This window comes from Nannospalax galili, unplaced genomic scaffold (genome assembly GCF_000622305.1).
Source record: "Nannospalax galili isolate Female #2095 unplaced genomic scaffold, S.galili_v1.0 scaffold59, whole genome shotgun sequence".
Taxonomy (NCBI): Eukaryota; Metazoa; Chordata; class Mammalia; order Rodentia; family Spalacidae; genus Nannospalax; species Nannospalax galili.
The window spans coordinates 2,561,094-2,581,944 of NW_008344412.1; the positions used below are offsets into that span (position 1 = coordinate 2,561,094).

At 40.6% G+C, this 20,851-nt stretch overlaps 1 protein-coding gene across 2 annotated transcripts in view; it reads right to left on the reverse strand.

Moving 5' to 3' along the window:
• Positions 1-1,924: 1,924 nt before the first annotated feature.
• CUNH3orf33 (chromosome unknown C3orf33 homolog) overlaps positions 1,925-20,851 on the reverse strand; it is a 21,797-nt gene continuing 2,870 nt past the window's right edge. Inside the window, exons 3-5 of one of the 2 annotated variants that reach the window (XM_029567160.1) lie at positions 12,480-12,627; positions 7,007-7,164; positions 1,925-3,680 (exon numbers count right to left, since the gene is read on the reverse strand). In XM_029567160.1, the coding sequence (XP_029423020.1) occupies positions 3,279-3,680; positions 7,007-7,164; positions 12,480-12,627 (708 nt within the window). In that variant the 3' untranslated portion in view covers positions 1,925-3,278. Of the gene's footprint in view, positions 3,681-7,006; positions 7,168-12,479; positions 12,628-20,851 lie in introns of both variants that reach the window. The other variant, XM_008840637.3, reaches the window with a different exon arrangement.

Here is a 20,851-nt window from a genome sequence, read left to right on the forward strand (position 1 = left end):
CTATGTAGACCAGGCTGGCCTTGAACTCACAGAGATCTGCCTGCCTCTGCCTCCCAAGTGCTGGGACCACAGACATGCACCACCATGCCCGGCTATAATAAAATACCTTTTAAAAAGAAAATAAACTCTCCCTCCCCCAGAAGTGTCAACTGCCAATAGTTCCTCAGCTAGGAATGGGGAGCCCCACCCCCTCTGTGCTGCAGTGTACTAGCTTGATGTTGTTCAGGTGTCATGAAGGCAACCACAGCTGCCGTGAGGTCATGAATGCAGCGGTCCTGTCATGTCCACTAGATAGTTGTGTTGCAGTCTTTCCTGACCTTTAGTTCTGAAAATCTTTCTGTCCCCTCTTCTGCAGTGGTCCCTGAGCCTTTAGGGGATAGTTGATACTATCATTTATGGCTGAACACTCCAAAGTGTTCAAAGTTCTCTGCACACTGACCAGTTGTGAGTTTCTGTGTTAACTGCTGTCCATTGTTAAAACTTCTCTGATGAGGTCTGAGAGTTACACTAATCTATGGGTAGAGAGATAAGAATTTAGAGGGCAATTTGTTGTCTGTCCATTTAGCAAAATAACAGTAGTAGGTTTATCCTTGGGGCCTGTGAGCTCCACAATCAGGGGTTATTGGACAGATTTGAAGTATCAGGCATGTGTTTCTTCCTGTGGAGCAGGCCTTATGCCCAATCACAAAGCAGTTGGTTATCCCCATAGCATCCATCCCACTTTTGCACCTATGGGCATGTCTTGTCATGCAGTCATTATTGTGGTTCACATGGTTCACAGCTAAATAAGACTGTTGATGACTTTTCTCCCAGCAGCAACCTGCATAGCTTCTTAGGGGTTGGTGGTTCATACTACAGAGTGGGAAGAGAGCTACAGTCTGCTTGAGCCCAGCTTGGGCTATAGAGCGAGTTCCAGGACAGCCTGGGCTAGTGTGAAACCTTGTCTTCAAAAACAAATCAACAACAAAAATACACAGAAAGAAAGGAAGGAAGGAAGACCTGCCTTGGTGGCATTAGAGAAGCTTTAAAGCACAGAGCCAAGTAAACATGTCCATCATCCCATAATGGAAGCACCCTTAGCTCTGCCATCTTTTGTAATGGCGCCTAAGCAGTTATCAGTTGGGGCCCTGAACTTTTCAAATATTGCCTCTTGGCTTCTTGAACCATGCCATCTCTTTATGAAAAGTCACTGGATTTGGAACAGACTGTATCTACAACATGGCCCTTGACAGCACATGGTGCTAATCTGACCCCACAGGAGGGCTTGTAGCTCAAAGATGTAGTCTCACTTTGTTGGGAAATCAGATGACACTGGAGAAATTTAGAAGAGAATAAACTCTTGGCAAACTGTCTGTCTGCCTCAGACAGTATAGCTAATTCTCTGAAAGCAGCTTTTGCAATGTGCTGTGTTGGTGTGAGGTACTGACTGGGCCTTTACCAGACTCAAAGAATTACCAGAAAGAGCAGGGGTAACAGAGAGCAGTGCTTCTGGGGTCCATGTTCCTTGGTCCTTATGTTCATTCCTTCAGGCCAAGTTTTAATAAAATGGTGTGGTAGCCCTTCTGTAACCCGAGAACTCACCAGGTTCAGGCAAGGGAACTGCCAGTTGAAGGCCACTCTGGGACTAGCTAAACAGGGAGATCTTATTTCAATAAAATGACAACGAATGTAAAAAACAAAAACAAAGGCTTTTCAGGCAGTGAATTTACAGTAGTTATCCCTTCCTTCCATTCCCATGGTAGAGGAAGACTGGACATTAACACTTCATACCTCTTCCCACAAGACTGAAGGTGCCATATATCCTGTCAAATTGGCAAATAGTGATTGCCTCTTTCCTGCAACTTGTGAAACCACTGGACTAGCCAGAATTTCATTTCTCTGAGGAGAAACAAGTGTGATAATCAGAGTTGAGCAAGAGATGGGATATTTCCAGCATTTAGTTTAATAATACTTGAAAAAAAACAAGATGCAACTTGCTACTCCCCCAAACAATACAGATACAAAACCACATTCACATAGACTCTTCAGAATCTGTGGCAACTCAGTGAAAATGAACCCTAACTTTTAAAGGTTAAAGAAAGAACCTTCTTCTTGTGTCTTAACAAGAAGTAAGACAGCTGCAGTAAACTTACAGTAGAGACTTCCATAGTACAGATTCTTAACAGGCACCAACACTGGTAGGTCTGATTTTTTAAAAGTCCTTCTTGTGACACATGCCTTTAGTCCCAGCACTCAGGAGGCAGAGGCAGGCAGATCTCTGTGACTATGAATCCAGCCTGGTCTATGTATGGCATTCCAGGAGCCAACTAGGGCTATACAGGGAGATCCTGTCTCAAAATAAAACCATCTTCTTATGTAAACTTTTGAGGATATTAGCAAAATATTGGTCTTGCCAAAGAGGCTTATATTGTCAGGAAGATTTTAGTAGCAAGTTTCTACATATATCAAATTCTCAAATTATTATTATTATTATTATATTACCATTTTGAGACAAGGTCCCAGCATTAGCCCAAGCTTGTCTTGACTTCACTACATAGCCAAGGATAACCTTAAACTCCTTATCTTCCTGTCTCCATCTCCCAAGTGCTGGGATTACTGGTGTGTGCCACCATGTCAGATATTAATATCAAGGTAGTTTCCTATGTTATGTACCAAGGAGTTAGAAAGCAGGGAAGTTCAAGCAGTGGCTAGTGTAGGGGCTCAGTGAGGTCCTAAAGCATCCTTTCTTTCTCTCCATACTTAACAACAGGAATGGTACCTGTGACCTCTTGCAGTGCTGCTCCAGATTCACTAACAGAAAGACACTGAGATGAAAAACTGTGGCTCTAGACGTCAAATATAAAGAAGGTCCCTTTTTAATAAAAAAGTTGATAAAACTGAAAAAGTAACAAAGATGAAATATGACTGTGAAAAATAACTAAGACAACATTCGGTGCTTACACTTTCTCTTCAGCTGTTAATACTACAGGGCTGGGAATGTAGCTTGTAGTGTGGTAGCCCAGCATGCATGAGGCCCTGGGTTCAATCCCTAGCACTGGGGGGATTGGGGGAGTAAAACATTAGCTCTGCATGTACATATTCTTCCTTCCACCTGACCAATTTTTATAGTGCTTAATTTTTCCCAAAAGCATATTATATTGAATAATCTTTTTAATCTTTAAATACCATTAGACTACTTTTTTGATCATCTGGAGAAAATTTCATTTTGGTGCAATGAAAAATGTCCGTGGAGTGACTTATTTGACTCTTCAGAGGTCACCTGTGGGCCTCGTGGGAATTCATCCTTTTCGACCGAGGTGTAAGCGACTCAAGAGCTCTCTGAATTTCATAACTAAAGAGTAGTTACCCACGTTGTTTGTCCATGCTTCATAAGTCCTTTGAAACCTGTCATAAGCACTTGCTTTTTTCAAGCTGAAATCTGAGTCAGTTGTCTTTAAATTATTGTCCTTTTTCCATATGTCTCTCCAGGACTCTTTGAATTTCCCCAAATAACTTTCTTTTTCAGATTCTTCTTTCCATATTCCTTCTCCTTTCTTGATGGCTGTTAATTCAGCTTTAAGTAAATGTCTGTGAACTTTCCAATAGGTTTTAGAGTCATAATTTAGCCCCTTAACGAGAACAGTCTTTCCCAGGCCTCTTCTCAAAATGTCTTCATTCAGATTAACACTAAAATATCCACCCTTGAATTAAAAAAAAAAAAAAAAGAGACCAATTATTTAAGAAAACAGTTATAACATCTTGTATACCTTAAAGTCACTCATTCAGCAAATTTTATCCTTTATAGAACAGCAAAAACAATTTTTAACACTAAGGTTTTTCAAACTGAGTCCAATGGCACATGTTTGTAATCCCAGCACTTGCTTGTGAAGCCGAGGCTAGAGGCTTAGCAAGACCAGCTTAGACCACAAAGTGAGACCCCTGCTTCAAAACCAACAAAATAAAACACAAAACAAAACAAAGTGCTAGGAAGATACCTTGGCTGGTAAAATGCTAGCTGCATGAGAATGAGGATCTGAATTCAGATCCCCAGTACCCACATAAAAAAGCCATACACACTGCAGGCAGGTCTGCGATTCCATTGCTAGGGAGACAGAGACCAGCAGAGGCAGATCTATGGAGCTCACCAGCGAGCCTGCCTAGCTGAACTGGTGAGGTACAGGCTCAGTGACAGACCCTGCCTCAAAAAATAAGGTTCAGAGTGATTGAGGAAGACACTGTCATGAACTCCAAGCCTAAACACACACACACATACAAGTATGCACATGTGTATACACACAACCCTCCAAATGGAAGGAAGGAAGGAAGGAAGGAAGGAAGGAAGGAAGGAAGGAAGGAAGGAAGGAAGAGAGGGTCCAAGAGCTTAAAATATCTATTGTTAAATTCAAAAATTTTATTAGTAGAAGTGAGTCTTGCTCAGAGTCAACTGATTGTCATTGATCTCTAACCCAAGGAAGTACTGAAGTAATAAAGTATAAAAGATGCAGATTTACTCTGCTGGTTAGTGTGTGAAGGGAAAATGGGGCACACAAGTTTAGCTAGCACAATGACAGCCCACAGCAAAACAAAGTAAAGAAACTAAAAACTAATAGGTAAACAAGTCAGAGGAACTGAAATAGCATTAAGCTGTTAAATTAAGTTCAAATCCTAGTGCATAGAAGGGCACTAGCAGGTTAAGTACATTTTAAAAACACCTCCTCAAAATAAGATAAAAATAATGCCTGCTAGGTATGGTGATGGACACCTTTAATCCCAGTCCTCAAGAGGCAGAAGCAGGGAGATGGCTGTGAGTTCCAGGCCAGTCTGGTCCACACAGGGAGTTCCAGGCCAGCCAGGGTTACACAATGAGACCTTGTCTCAAAAGTTAAATTAAAAAGGTCTTTATCTTGAAAATTCCATTTCTAGAATATCTTACTTCTTAAGAAAATTAATAAATGAATTTTCCCCCCATAGGATTTCACAGAAATATGGCAGAGCCTATTACTATCTCTGTGGTCCATGTGGGAGTTTAATTTGATAAAACCAATTTAAACCCAATATTGACTGCTTCATTTAAAAAGTAAATCGCAAGGCTAGAGAAATATCTCAGCAGTTAAGAGTGCTTACTGCTCTTGCATAGGCCTGGAGTTCAGATCCTAGCACTCACACTGGGCAACCTGTAACTACCTGTACCTCCAGCTCCAAGGGATCCAATGCCCTCTTCTGGTCTCCTTGGGCACCATATGTGTATACATATGTACATAAGGACACACACATACACATAAATAAAAATTAAAACTTTTTGGTTTTTGAGACAGGGTCTTCCTGAAGCCCCAGGTGGCCTGGAACTTGCTACGTGAACCAGGCTATCCTTGGTCTCACAGAGGTCCACCTGCCTCTCCCACCCAAGTGCTGGGATTAAAGGCGTGTGCCACCATGCCTGGTTAAAAATAAATCTTACAAAACAAAACAAAACAAAACAAAACAAAACAGTGTTTGCTGTACAAACATGAAGACCAGAGTTTGGATCCTGACACATAACAAGCCGGGTGTCCTGTAAACACCTGTAACTCTAGCTCAGAGGAATTCAACTGTCTTCTTTGCACATATCATGCATATATATATATATACACACACTCTCATGAACACATACACACAAACTTTTTTAATATTTTATTTATTATTTTTATTTTATGTGTATGAGTGTATTGCCTGCATGTATGTGAGTGTGCCCATATTATACAATGCTGCAGAGGTCAGAAGAGGGCTTCAGATTCCTCTGGAATTGGAGTTAAAGACGGTTCGTAGCTGCCATGTGGGTGCTAGGAATCGAACCCGGGTCCTCTGTCAGTGCTCTTAACCACTGAGCCATCTCTCCAGCCCCACACACAAACTTTTTTAAAAAGCAAATCACAATTAAGGCCTAAAAACAAAGTAAACTTTTTAAAAAGTTTTTAAACAAAATTAGATTTAAAAAAATCATTGTTTCTTTAGTTATAGTAAATTTTGGTTCATAATGATGACGAAGTTGAGAGTTACAAAGGGTTCATCACATTGGTCTCAGTTTTATAAATGTTATAAGCTCATTTCCTTGATCCAAACCAGAACAATTAAATTTCAACCTCACATATTAGTAAAACTCAAGCAGGAGAAGCAATCTGATCACACTATGCACACAACACAGTTTGTTCACCTAGGAAACAATGTAAATACATGTGCTGCAGGTGGGCTTGGGATGGGGGAAGAGCTGAATCTGAATACAGGCTCTTCCTTTTGAGTCTGGCCAAGGCAGTTATCATCCCCAGGAGTCCCACCTGTGAGAGAGAATAAGAGCAACTCCATGGGGTGGTTTGAGTATACATGAAGTAAAATAGGCATGGAATTGACTTTTGGAGTTTCTGAGTGTGAACTGGTCAACACAATAGGAAACTTGATGAGACTGAGCAACATTTACCTTCAGAAAACTCTTGGTCTTTGTAATTTCCAGCTGCCAAGCTTCACTCAACAAACAGTTTCTAGTAACAAATATTATATAATACATTCATGTATATGTAAATGTAGAAAGGTACTCCTTTAACAGTGGCCAAAGTCATTAATAATTTTTCCTTTCTTCATAAATTATTTTTTTTAATTTACTTAAAAATTTTTTATGTGTGTGTGCCTGAGTGTATATATGTGTACGACATGCCTGCAGGTGCCCAGGGAGGGCAAAAGAGTGCATAAGATTCCCTGGAATCTGTAAGCTGTCCAATGCAAGTGTGGGGAACTGAACCTGGGTCCTCTGCAACAGCAGCAAATGCTCTTAACTGAGAGCCATCTCTCCAGCCCCTTTATAAGTTTCTATTTGACTACAATAAAAAGATCTATAAAATTTTACAATGAAATTTATATATGAAATATCTTGTTCTCTCTAATCACCATTAGCCATTTGAAAAATTTGTTATTTATTTAAAGTGCTAATTAAACAAATGTTTACTTATGTTCTTATGTTAAGAATGAAGGTTGTTAGCTACTTCTTCAAACTGCTTACCCTGTTCACTAGAAGGTAGCAAAAGAGCTCTGAATTCTCCTTCCCAAGAAGCTGGAACCACAGTAGTTGGGAAGGTTTTAGTTCTTTCTGTAGCCAGACCCTCCCAGTTTCAGTGAGCTCTACTCCAGCCAGCTTAACCAGCAAAGCTCCACAGGGTTCTTCTAAGAGAGTAAGGTAGATGACTTTAGCTTCCACAGAGCAAATAAATCCAAAGTCATTTGCCGCCAGATCCCAAGCACATGAAAAACTACCCAAGTACATTATGTCATTTAGAAATACTCAAACTCTAAATTTAGTCCCATTTATTATTATACTGTACATTCAATTTTTCTTTTAAAGCAATACAGGTATAGAAGTGAATTATTATTTTTCTTAAAAGAACACTACACTCCCCAGAAGACAAGCAGTTGGTACGACCTCCAGAGCTTCAGCTTCATCTCCCTTTAATTCTCACATTGGCCCACTTTACAAAGAGAACCCAGCCCTGTTTGAATTCAGCCTGCATGTCAATGCCAGACTACAGGGTGGGGAGGCAGCTTCAGGACTCTTCCTCCTTTACCACCAAGACCAGTGTTGAAACTGATGAGAAAGGGAACCAAAGGCTCAAAATGGTTTATATTTATTTCAGTAAGCCCCATAACTGGAGAATTTAGTCAATTTCTCCTTTTGTGACTTTTCATATCGTCTTTACATATGTATGCTAAAGCTACAGACATGTAGCTTAATAACATGGCTGTTACTACTAGTAGAACTAAAGAAACTGCTTTTCATTTTAATGAGGTTGTTAACTAGTTAATGAGGACATCTTTCCACCTAAACAAAAACTGGCTACATCAATATTATTATTACATTAAAATTTATATTTTTTATTTTTATTTTATATGTATGAGTGTTTTGCCTGCACGTGTGTGTTTCATGAGTGCAACCTCCCACAGGGGCCAGAGAGGGTGTCAGATCCCCCGGAACTGGAGTTATGGATGACTGTTAGCCACCATGTGAGTGCTGAGAACAAAACCCTGCAAGAGCAGTCAGTACTCTAAACTGCTGAGCCATCTCTCCAGTCCCCAACGCCCCCATATTTTTTTTGAGACAAGGTCTCACTATATACCCCCAGCTAGCCTGGAACTCACTATGAAAACCAACTCAGTTTGGCCTATGTTCACAATGATCTGCCTGCCTCTGCTTCTCGAATACTGGGATTAAAGGTGTGTGCTACCATGCCAGGCATTGTTATCCATCACCTTTTTTTTTCCCTTTTTAGAGACAGCATAGCCCTGGCTGGCATGTAGACCATGTTGACCTTAAACTCACAGAGATCCACCTGTTTCTGCCTCCAAAGTGCTGGGATTACAGGTATAAGTCACCACACATGGCATTATTGCCTTTTTAAAAATATGTTATCAGGCTGAAGAGATGGCTCAGCGGTTAAGAGCGCTGACTGCTCTAGCTGACGACCCGGGTTCGATTCCCAGCACACACATGGCGGCTACCAACCATCCTTAACTCCAGTTCTGGGGAATCCGAAGCCCTCTTCTGACCTCTGCAGCATTGCATGACACTGGTGCACTCACACACATGCAAGCAATACACTCATACACATAAAATAAAAATAAAAATAATAAATAAAATATTAAAAAAAAAAGACTTCAAAAGTTCAATTCCAGTCAGGGCTTCATAGTGAAAACCTGTCTCAAGAAATTATTTAATTATGTATATATGTGTGTGGTTTGTACACATAAGTATAGTGCCCATGGAGATCAGAAGAAGGCATCATATCCCTTGGAGCTGTAGTTACAGGTAGTTATAAGCTGCCCAAAGAGGGTGCTGGAAACTGAACTCCTACTGAGCAAGAATTAACCACTGAACTATCTTTCCAGTCCCAACCATTTTTTTAAAGACATAGTCAAGTTCTGTAGCACAGGATGGCTCTGAACTCAAGATCTTTCTGCCTTAGCCTCCTAAATGCTTACTATTTTATTAAAACATTTTGGCAACTGACTTCCTGACAGTATTTTATCAGTTTATACTGATGGTAACATAGTACCAAGCTCTATCTATTCACCCTCAAAAACATTTTAATCGATTTTACTTTAATAACAGGATTTTGTTGATTAATTAGTTTGTAGGAGACGGACTCTCACCACATTGCCCAAGGTGGCCTTGAACTGCTTGGGATCATGGAATTCTCCTGCCTTAGCCTTCAAGTATATACCACCCCACCCAGCTCAGGATTTTATTTTGCAAAAGTTTATAACTTTTCATAAATGAGTAAAGAAAATTAATGTCCTTAAAAACAACAACAACAAAACAAAACAAGAGGGCCAGTGAGATGGCTCAGTGGGTACTGTGGTTTGAGTATAGTCAGGTGTTTAAGCACTTGGTCTCCAGCTGTTAGTGTTATTTGGGAAGGTTGTGGAACCTTTGAAATGTGGACTTACTGAAGAGTATATATCCCTGGAAATGGACCTTGAGGTTTTATAGTCTGGCCCCACTTCCTGTTCTGTGTCAGCTTTCTGACTGCTGATACAATGTGACAGGTCAGCTCATGCTCCAAATGGACCACATCACGTTGGAACTGGAAGCCATAAGAACTCTTTTCTCCCTTAAATGTCTCTGGTCAGGAGTTTGTTGCAGCAATGTGTAAAGTAACCTAGACAGAAACTCGTACTGAGAAGTGGGGCCATTGCTGTGATAAACCTGATCATGCAGTTTGTAGGCTTTTGGAACTGGGTTTTGAGAGGGACATGGAAGAGTTTGCAGCTGTAGGCTAAAGAAACTCTAAAATGCTCTAAGCAGAACTTAATGGGCCATCCTGGTGGAACCAGGGAGGAGACCAGAACGCAGAGATATATATGGACATAAGGTTTCAGAGGGGAACAAGAACTCCATTGGGAACTAGACTACAGTCCATTCAGGTTATATTCTGGCAAAGAATTTGGCCAAATTCTGCCCATGTCCTGAGAACTTGCATGAGGTTAAATTAAAATGTAATAGACTGAAGTCTTCTGTGTGGATATTTCAAGACAGAATAGCATTGTGTCTGTGGCATGGCTACTTGTCAGTATTCTTATTCAGATCTACAGAGAGGAAAAGCAAAAGGGAAAGGAAAATGTGAAGCACAGCAAGCTTAAAGTATCCAACAAAGAGAACAGAGACAGCAGAACAGCTGCAGCCATTAAAGAGATTAGCAGATTAGTGCCATGAGAGAGAAACCTCCTGCTCTGCACACAGACAATAAGAAAAGTGCCCAGAGGTAAGAACCCACCCTCAAAGGTTCCAACTCCTGAAAAGGAAAACTCATTTGAAAAAAAAAAAAAAAAAAAAAAGAGCCTAAACTTGGAATGTCAAAGGGGTTTCCTGCTCCTGGAAACAACTGCCTATGGACATGATTCTCCAGGGTCAGCACCCAGAAGCTGATATAGCTGTGATCAAAAGGGACCATCCCACAGTTCAGATGGCAGAAGAATGTGACAGTGCTGTAACTATGTAGTACAGGTTTTGGAAACATGAAAGACGAAAGACTGAGGGGGTCATGGAGAGCAGCTGAGGCCAGGCACTTTGTTGCAGGGTTGCAATCACAGCAGACAAGCCCTGAGAGGCCACATGTGAAGCCATGAAGGTGAAGTTACAGCTGCAATGGAGACCCCCGGATACTGGAAATGCAAGGACAAAGGGACATGGGTCACAGAGGGCTACAGGCATGGAATGGAGCAAGCCTAAGACCAAGATAGAAGCCATGTGTGCTGCAGATGGCAGAGCAGGACATGGCACTGTGGATCTGGTGTTTTCCCTGCTGGATTTCGATTTTGCTTTGGTATGACTGTTTTATACCTTAGTTCTCCTCTTTTGGAAAAAGAATGTTCTTTTTGCCATTATATGCTAGAAGTATGTAATTAAAAATGTTTACAGGAGGTCACACTTAAGAGATGCCTTGAGTCTTAGAAGAGACTTTGAATTTCTGAACAACATTGGGACTATTAAAGACTATGAGGACTTTTGAAGCTGAACTCAATGCATTTTCCATCATGAAAGGACCATGAACCTATGAGGGGGCAGGGATGGAGCATTGCGGTTTGAACATGAAATGTACCCCTACAGGCTCATGTGTATTAGTGCCTGGTTCCTAGACTCACTTAAAAATTAAACTGCAGCTTACCAGAACCTTTGGGATACAGCTAAGACAATTCTAAGAGGAAAATTTATAGCTATATGTGCTTATATTTTAAAAAATCAGGGACTAGATGGGTGTAGTGGTACACGCCTTTAATCCCAGCACTCAGGAGGCAGAGGCAGGAGGATCTCTGTGAGTTCAAGGCCAGCCTGGTCTACATAGTGAGTTCCAGGCCAGCAGGAGCTACAGGGAGATCCTGTCTCAAAAAAGACAACAACAACAACAAAAAGAATTGAGGGCTGGTGAGGTGGCTCAGTGGGTAAATGTGCTTGTTCTGCAAGCCTGATAATCTTAGTTCAATTCTTAGAACCCACATAAAGGTGGAAAGAAAGAACCAACTCAACAGAATTGCCCTCTGACCTCCACACATGCCCCCCCAATGTACACACACTCAATCATAATAAATAAATAATTTTTAAAAAAAGCAATGAATGAGAGGACTGGAGAGATTTAGTGGTGAAGAGCGTTCAGTTCTGAGTACCCACATCAGGTGGCTCACAACTGCCTATAACTCTAGCTTGAGAAGATCTGATGCCCTCTTTGGCCTCTGTGGGCACCTACACCACACACACACACACACACACACACACACACACACACACACGCACACACAAAACTTTTTCAAAATCTTTAAAAAAAAAAAAAAAAAAAGAATGTGATTCAACTGTAATTTAAAACCCCAGAACCAGAAGGACTGATTCCTTGATTCTACCAAGTCTTTAAAGAACACCAGTGCTCCACATACTAAAGTAGAAAAGGAAGAAACACTACCAGATCCATTCTACAAATGAATGAGGCCACATTGCCCTGATATCAAAATTGAACAAGGGGTCCAACACCCCCTTTTGGCTGCTGCAGGCATTGCATGACACAGGTGCTCTTATATACATGCAAGCCAAACACTCACATACATAAAATAAAGATAAATAAAATTTAAAACAGAAAGAAAAAACAGGCTCCCCAATCTAAGATTCTTTCAAGAATCATACATTTTAGGATTGGAGAGATAGCTCAGTGGTTAAGAGCACTGGCTGTTCTTACAGAGGACCCAGGTTTGGTTCTCAGCACCCACATGGTAGCTAACAATCATTTATAACTCCAGTTCAAGGGGATCCAATGCCCTCTTCTGGACTTCACACTGTGCAACACAGTTGCACTTAGATATGTGCAGACATAACACACATACACATAAAGTTAAAAAAAAGAAAGGACCTTTTTATTATCTTATAAGTAGCAGCTAGTTATTAAATAAATAATAACCACAACTACTAGCTAGTCCTACAATTCCTGCACCTTACTTACTTTTCCATGAAGATATAAGAGGTAAAGTAATAGGGATATGTTCAATTTCCAGACCAGTCTCAGTTATCCGGTGCAACCGTCCACGTAGTTTAACATTCTTTCTTATAAATTCTACTGGAATATCTGAAGCGCTTGTAAATTTTGATGTCTGTTGATTTACAAAAAAAAAAAAAAATCATTATTACTTAAAATGAAAAAATGTGAAATTGTTACCTAAACATTTAACAAACAGATATAGCTGTTGAAAATTTTTATTTTGGTTCCTAATTTCATATTAATACTTTAATGTGAGTTAATCAAAAGTGTTTATGTTTATAGAGATATTAGAATTTATCATTCAGTAATTTGTATTTCAAGCTATTGTATAAGAGACATTAAACCTAAATTGTAGCAAATTAAATTAGACTTTTAACTGTCAATAATTTTTAGGTTTTAAAATCCTATAGGAAAAATAAAGCAAACTTTGCTTTTATTTTTTTAAATTTATTTTTTGTGTATGAAAGTTTTGCCTGTGTGAATATGCATGCAATGCTTATGGAGGTCAGAAGAGGGCATCAGATCCCCTGAACGTGGCTAGAGTTAGAGATGGTTGTCAGATGCCTTGTGGGTGCTAGGAACTGAATCTGGGTCCTCTGTAAGAGCAGCCAGTGCTCTTAACCACTGAGCCATCTCTCCAGTTCTAATGTGTATGATTCTTCATAGAATCTTGGATTGGGGAAAATAAAAATAATACAGCACATTTTTTGAAAAATCTGAACGTTAAAATGTATTAGGGCAGAAGTGTTAAAATTTCTGAGATATGTCTATACCAGTGTGGTTATGTGCTAGTCAGCTTTCCATCACTATAACAAAATACTTGAGATAAGTTAAACAAAAAAGATTTATTTTGGTTCATGATTTCAGAGGTTTCAGTCCAAATTCCCCTGGTCTTATCATATGAAGCTTGTGGCAGGGCAAAACATGATGGGAGTGCATGGTATTGCAAAGATGCTCACCTCATTTTTGTCAAGAAACAGAGAGAGAGGAAGGGCCAGAGTCTCAGTTTCCCTTCAAGGGCATATCCCCAGTGATCTGCTTTCAACAATCAGACCCCATCTCCTAAGGTTTCCACAGCGTCTCAATGGTTCCACCAGCTGGGGGCCAAGCCTTCAATACATGTGTGGCTTGGAGGGGGGTGCATTTAAGATCCAAATCCTAATAGACTTAGAGCATTTATCTTTTTTCTTCTTCTTTCTTTTTCTTTTTTCCCAATGCTGATCCCAGGTCTTCACACATGCAAGGCAAGGACTCTATCACTGAACTACATTTAAACCCCTGACTCTCATCCATAGACTCAGTAAGCACAACATAAAATGTCCTGAGCTGGGCATGGTGGCACACACCTGTAATCCCAGAAACAGGAGATCAAGGCAGGAGAATTAGAAGTTTTAAAGTTATCCTCAGCTGTGCAGTGTGTTTCCAGTCAAGCTGAGCTGCATGAGACCATGTCTCAAACAACAAATTGAGTGCTAAAGTTTCATATCTACATTGTTTTCCAATGTTCTCACAGAGGCTGTCATAGGTAGGGCTGTCAACTTGACACATCCTAGAGTCATCTGAGAACATCCTTACTGGGGGACTACCCAGATCATATTAGTCTGCGGCCATGACTGTCTTTGATGTGGGAGGGTCAGCCCACTATGGGTGAAACTATCCCTAGACAGGTGGCCTGGGCTGTATGAGAAAGCTAGCTGAGCAGAAGCCAGAGAGTAAGCCAGTAAGTAGCATTCCTCCATAGTTTCTGCTTCAACTCCTGGTTGAGCACCTGCTCTGACTTTCCCTCAGTGACTGACTGATCCCTGGAAATGTAAGCCAAACAAACCCTTTCCTTTCCTCTTGCTTTTGGTTGTGGTGTTTATCACAGCAACAGAGAGCAAACTAGAACAGAGGGAAAGAGAACAATTTTGGCGATGTTAGTAACTGGTGCAACTGGTCAATCTATGGCTAGGGATGTAGTTCAGTTGTCTAGCATGCCTAAGGCCCTGGGCTTGACCCCCAGCACTGCATAACCTGGCATGGTGGCACACCTGTAATCCTAGTACTCAGGAGGTAGAAGCAGGAAATTCAGAAGTTGAAAGTCACCTTCAGTCATATAGAGAGTTCAAGACAACCTGGGCTACAAGACAGGGAAACGCACACACACACACACACACACACACACACACACACACACACGCCACAGAGAGAGAGAGGTAAATTTTGATAAAAAGTAAATGAGTATCACAACATTTATCAGAAGTTGGGAGATAATGGAAAGATTCAAGATCTAATTTTGTGACAGTTGCACTTCATCATCAGCTTCACTGGATTTAGACTCTCCATGGAAACACATCTTGGGAATGTTTATGAGAGTGCGTCCAGAGGTTTAGCTCAGGAGGGAACAACCATCTTGAATATAGGCACAGTCCTTCCATCATTACTTTCCCAAGATGATGGACTGCACCCTCAAACCGGGAGCTAAAATAAACCCTTTCTTCCTTAAGTTGCTTTTGTCAGGCATTTTTGTCACAGCAAAAGAAGTAACTAATATGATTGTCAATATTCATTTAATAATATGGAATGTCTTGACTGACCTGGTGGTGCATGCCTTAATCCCAGCACACAGAAGGTAGAGAAAGGCTGAGTTCTGTGAGTGTGAGGCCAGCATGACCTACATAGCAAGTCCCAGGCCAGGAATACAGAGTAAGACTCTGTCTCAAAAAAGAAAAGGAAGAAGAGAGAAAGAGAACGAATGTAGAATGTGCAGATTGTGAACAAAAGAGAACTGAAGTCTTAACTACAGAGTTTGAAACACCTGATAAAATTGCTTACAGAAGTTTATGGGGGAAAACAGAGAAACATAATTCAAATATACTTCTAGTCAGATACCTCTCCACATCATCTGGTGACATCACTAGGGGAACATCACTGAAACTAATGTGAATGGGAGGGATGCTCTGGCCCAGAACTTCTCTCATTTAACATGATCACCAGTAATTTGAATAATAGTATAGAGCTGGAATACCAGAATGTCCAGGTGCTTGGGAGGGTTAGTATTCAAAAATATGCTGAGATTAAAGGTGTGTGCCACCATGCATGTGATGCATGTGATTCCAGCACCAAGAAGGTAGATTTGGGAGGATCAGGAATTCAAGGCTAACCTCAGCTACACGGCAAGTTTAAGGCCAGCCTGGGATACATGAGAGCCTGCCTCAAAACAAAGACAAAAACCAAAACATGTTGAAGACAGCTAAGTGATGACCATCAACAGATAGATAAGCAAATCTAAGGACAGAAATGCTAATATATGCATAAAAGATAGACACTGAGAACATCACGCTAAGTAAAACAAGCCAGTCACAAAAAGTACAGTCTGAGTTCATTTATAAGATGTCCCCACAAGAGATATGGATAAAAATATGGTTATTTGCCGGGCGTGGTGGTGCACGCCTTTAATCCCAGCACTCGGGAGGCAGAGGCAGGCGGATCTCTGTGAGTTCCAGGCCAGCCTGGTCTCCATAGTGAATCCAGGACAGCTGGGGCTATAGGGAGACCCTGTCTAGAAAAGACAAAAAAAAAAAAAAAAAAAAAAAGGGGTTATTTAAATGGGAGGGGGGAGGGAGGGTTATACAAGGAACCTTGGGGATAAAAAGAAAGAAGGAGCTCAAGAGGTGGGACCATAGGAGAAGGGTATTATTAAGGGAGAAATGGGAAAAATGAGGGCACTTTAAATGAGGAAACCATGGCAAGTGAGAGATAAATAATGCCTAGCTAGTTTTAAAAAACCAGAGGGAACCATATTAGTCCAACAACTTACTGACAAATTATACACACATCTAATTCAAGGAACAAAGTGTATGTCTAGTCAAGGTTTATCTGAGAATGTTTGGTGTTTGTCCAAGCTTTGTCTACATGGCACATGGTAATTAAAAGTACCAGACTGGTGGAACTAACCTTCTTGGATGTTTAACAGCCATACTTTGAAACCTATACTAATCTGGTCATAGGGACTAAAAGGACAGTTTTTGCTCCTTGCCCTCCTAGGTCGACCAGTTCCAGGGGACTATGAGCATCTCTCAAAATGTCCTGTAATTGAGGTGGATCACCTGTCCTCTTGATCAAGGAGGCCAAGAAGACCCCACCAGATGGGCTTGAGCCAGTGTCCAGTCTATAAAGAGGAGGGTCAACACAAAGGAATTCTCCATGCTTCCAAGTGAAGCCAGACACGGTCGAAGGACCTTTGACTTATCTTCACATAGATGGAACTTGTAAAAGAAAGGAGCACTCATACACATAAACTAAAAATGACAAATACTTTAAAAAAAAAAAAAAACAGTGAAAATAAATTGGTTCCTCTGAGCCAACTCTATGCTCTTAAACACCCGATAGGAAAGTATAACCAGAGATGAAAGTGACCCGTATGATTCTAGAAGAGTCCGTTTGTATCACTAAAGGCCACGTAACAAGAAACAATGCCAGACAGGAGATAACCATCATTTGAGTTACTGGCCAGGGTGGCTCAAGAGACTCCCAGATAGTAACCCAGCATCAAACTGGGAAAATGAACAGCAGACCCCAATCTTATCTAAAGGAATGTTGGCAACTGATTGCTGCTAGATGAGAAAGAGCTGATCTTCCTAAAACAAGGAACTCTAGATAGACTGACTAGATTCAGCGGATGGACAAGCACTGGGGAGTGGCTGTGGGCACTGACACAGTGGACAGTAAAAGGGATGACAGAGTATATTGGCACCAGTGGGGGGGCATTGGGAGGGGTGCCATTTGGGATGCGGATATAAAGATGAATAAGATTGTTTGGGGTGTTCTGTATGAAATTCACACAAAAAATCAATAATATGTAGTAATTAAAAATTTACTTCATGTTAAATAGTAGAGGTGATAAACATTACCAGTGAAATCTACCTGATGACTTTATATCCATACTCACAAACTAAGGATCGGAATATAACCGACTGTCACTAGTAATAATCAGATACATAGAGATTCAAGACACATGTGCAAACATCTAAGTGTTAGTGGCATTAAAAATGTAGGAAACAGCATATCTTAAAATGATATGATCTTCTTTAAAGGGTAAAAACTCATTCAGTTTTATATCTTACAGGGTTTACACTGAGTTCAATATTGTATGACTGTATTAATTCAACAGTGAACCTAAAAATTTACAGCCACCTTTGAAAGAGATGTATCCTTGCTCTGGAGTGTGTTACTGAATATGTTAAAGCTGTAATGAAATGCTTCTTCTAATTATGTGGTTATTAAATTTTAAAAAAAGAATAATAAAAAGAGATTGCCAGGGGCTGGGGTAAGGGGAATAGGAATTATTGTTTAATGGTTATGGAGCTGCAATTCTGCAGGATCAAAGATCTGGATGTAGATGGTGGTGATTGTGACACAATACTACAGACACACTCCACAGCACGGAACTTTATATACACTTAAGAGTGGTTATGAAGGTAAGTGTTTTTAAATTAAAAATGTATTTTTTATTACTCTGTGTGTGTGAGCATGCACACAAACACATGCCACAGTGTGGCTGTGGAAGTCAGAGGACAACATGGTGGCATCGTTCTCTCTTGCCATCTTTACTTGGGTTCTAGGGATTGAACTTGGGTCATCAGGCTTGTACAGCAAATGCTTTTACCGAATAAGCCATCTCATTGTCCCCAAGATGATCACTTTTTCTTAATTAAAACAATTTTTTTTCGTTTTTTTTGTTTGTTTGTTTGTTTTTGAGACAGGGTCTCTCTGTAGCCCCAGCTGGCTTGGAATTCACTACAATAAGGAGGCTCTAAGATGATAAGTTTTTTAAATTACCACAATAACAAATCTAGAAAACAATTGTAAATCTTGACTGAGCAATGAATTCCACTATGTTTTCCCTAGGCCTCTCATTAAAATAGTATTGAGCCAGGAGTGGTAGTGCACACCTTTAATCCCAGCACTTGGGAGGCAGAGGCAGGCAGATCTCTGTGAGATCAAGGTCAGCCTGGTCTACATAGTGAGTTCCAGGCCAGCTGGGGTTACAGAGAGACCCTGTCTCAAAAAACAAACAAGTACAGACTGGAGAGATGGCTCAGCAGTTAAGAGCACTGGCTGCTCTTGCAGAGGACCAGGGTTAGATTCCCAGCACCCACATGGCAGCTGACAACTGTCTGTGACTCCAGTTCCAGGGGATCTGATGCCCTCTCCTGACCTCTGTGGACACTGCATGACACTGGTTCACTTACATACATGCAGGCAATACACTCATACACATAAAATAAAAATAATAAATAAAAATATATTTTTTAAAAACACAGAAAAAAGAATTATCGAAAGCAGCAGAACAAAAAGTATGGTCACTTTTGAAAGTATACGGTACTCAGTGCTAAGAGACATGATGAAACTGTGATCTGCATGCACCATAGAAAACACCTAAAACAGGCATGAACAACTCACATCTGTGAAACCGGCACTTGGGAGGCAGAGGCAGGAGGATTGCGACAAATTCAACTCCTATATAGTCTCAAAACAACAAAACCCCCGCTGGTATGTGATTGGAGCCGGAGGCAGGCAGTCTGTGATGCTGCAGGATCTGTGACCAGTGCATCTGAAGTGGTGAACTAACAGCTCAAGTCTGCTGTACGAAAGTGGCCCCCAATAAAACTACACTCCAAAAACGGGGACAGGAGCAGGATGGAGACAGTACAAACACTGAAGAGGCAGAAAGGATGAGGCCGATGTGGAAGGAGTAGAAAATGGACACTGCTCATATTTGGGAGTCCGAAGAAATTTAGATTGTCTACAGCGAATTGAAGCATTTCTTAAAGTTTCCATACACAGACCAGGCTGGCCTGGAACTTGCAGCGACCCTCCCCTCTCAGCCTCCTAATGTTGGGATCACAGGCATGTATCACCATGTCCAGCTTACATTATTTATACACACACTTGTACATATAAAATCTAGGTCTTAGTTTTTTTAATTACTAGTGTGAAAAAGGACATTCTAATGAAAATCAAATTTGATATGCTAATTTTGAAAATACTGAGAGAATTGTTAGGATTTTGCTTTTTGAGTCAGGGACTCATTATGTAGCCCCAGCTGGCTTGAACTCATTGTGTAGACCAAGCTGGCCTTGCTCTCACAGAGTCCACCTGCCTCTGCCTCTTGAATGCTGGAATAAAAGATCTGTGCTACTATGCCCAGTATGTTAGAAATTTTTTGGTTTTTTGTTTTTCCTCAACAGCACTGGTTACTTTGAGCAAATAGCATGATGGCTTTGGGGCTGGAGAGATGGCTCAGAGGTTAAGAGCAGTGTCTGCTCTTGCAGAGGACTTGGGTTATGTTCCCAGCAACCACAGGGCAGCTAACAGCTGTCCTTGGCTCCAGTTCCAGGGGATTTGATGCCCTCTTCTGGACTCTTCCGGCATTGCATGACACCGGTGTGCTTGCTGCACGCAGGCAAGACACTCAACAAATAAACAAACAAATAAATAAAATACCTTTGTAGTTGTTTCTTTTACCAGAAGAGTATCTGATACTATGGTATATATACTCTGCATGGGAAAACAGCTTTTTCTAAGTGTTGGGAAACTTTCCTGGTCATTATTCATTTAGCTTATTAAAATTTTTTAAATTTATATTTATATTATGTTGTGTTTGTGTGGTGGGGGGATCTATTCTCTCTTTCCACCTTTACCCAGGGTCCGGGATCAAACTTACACACAAGCACTCTTGCCCACTGAGCCATTTCACTGACCTCAGAACTTATACATGCAGACAAAACACTCATACACATAAATATAAAAATATTTTTAAGAATATTTATTTTTTATTTTATGTATATGAGTATATTGCCTACATGTATGTGAGTGCAGCCATGTTGTGCAATGCCACAGAGGTCAGAAGAGGGCTTTGAATTCCCCTGGAACTGGAGTTAAGGATTGTTCATAGCCTCCATGTGAGTGCTGGGAATCGAACCCAGGTCCTCTGCAAGAGCAGTCAGTGCTCTTAAATGCTGAGCCATCTCTCCAGCCCCAAATAAAAATATTTTTAAGAACTTCTTTTTAACTTGTGAGAAACTAAAAAGAAACTAGGCACCATGAGTGCTCACTCACACAAACAATCCTACATAATGTGCTCACAAAATAGTTTCTACTTGTTCCAATGAAGTGAATTATACAGAAGATGAAAAAATTTAAGAGGAACACTATACCCATTTTGCTATGTACTCAACTATAAAATATACTTTAAGTAATGATATATATACATATTCATATACATATGTACATAAAAGGTTTTTTTCTGAGCAAAACCTTGCCCAAAACAAAACAAAACAAAACAAAACAAC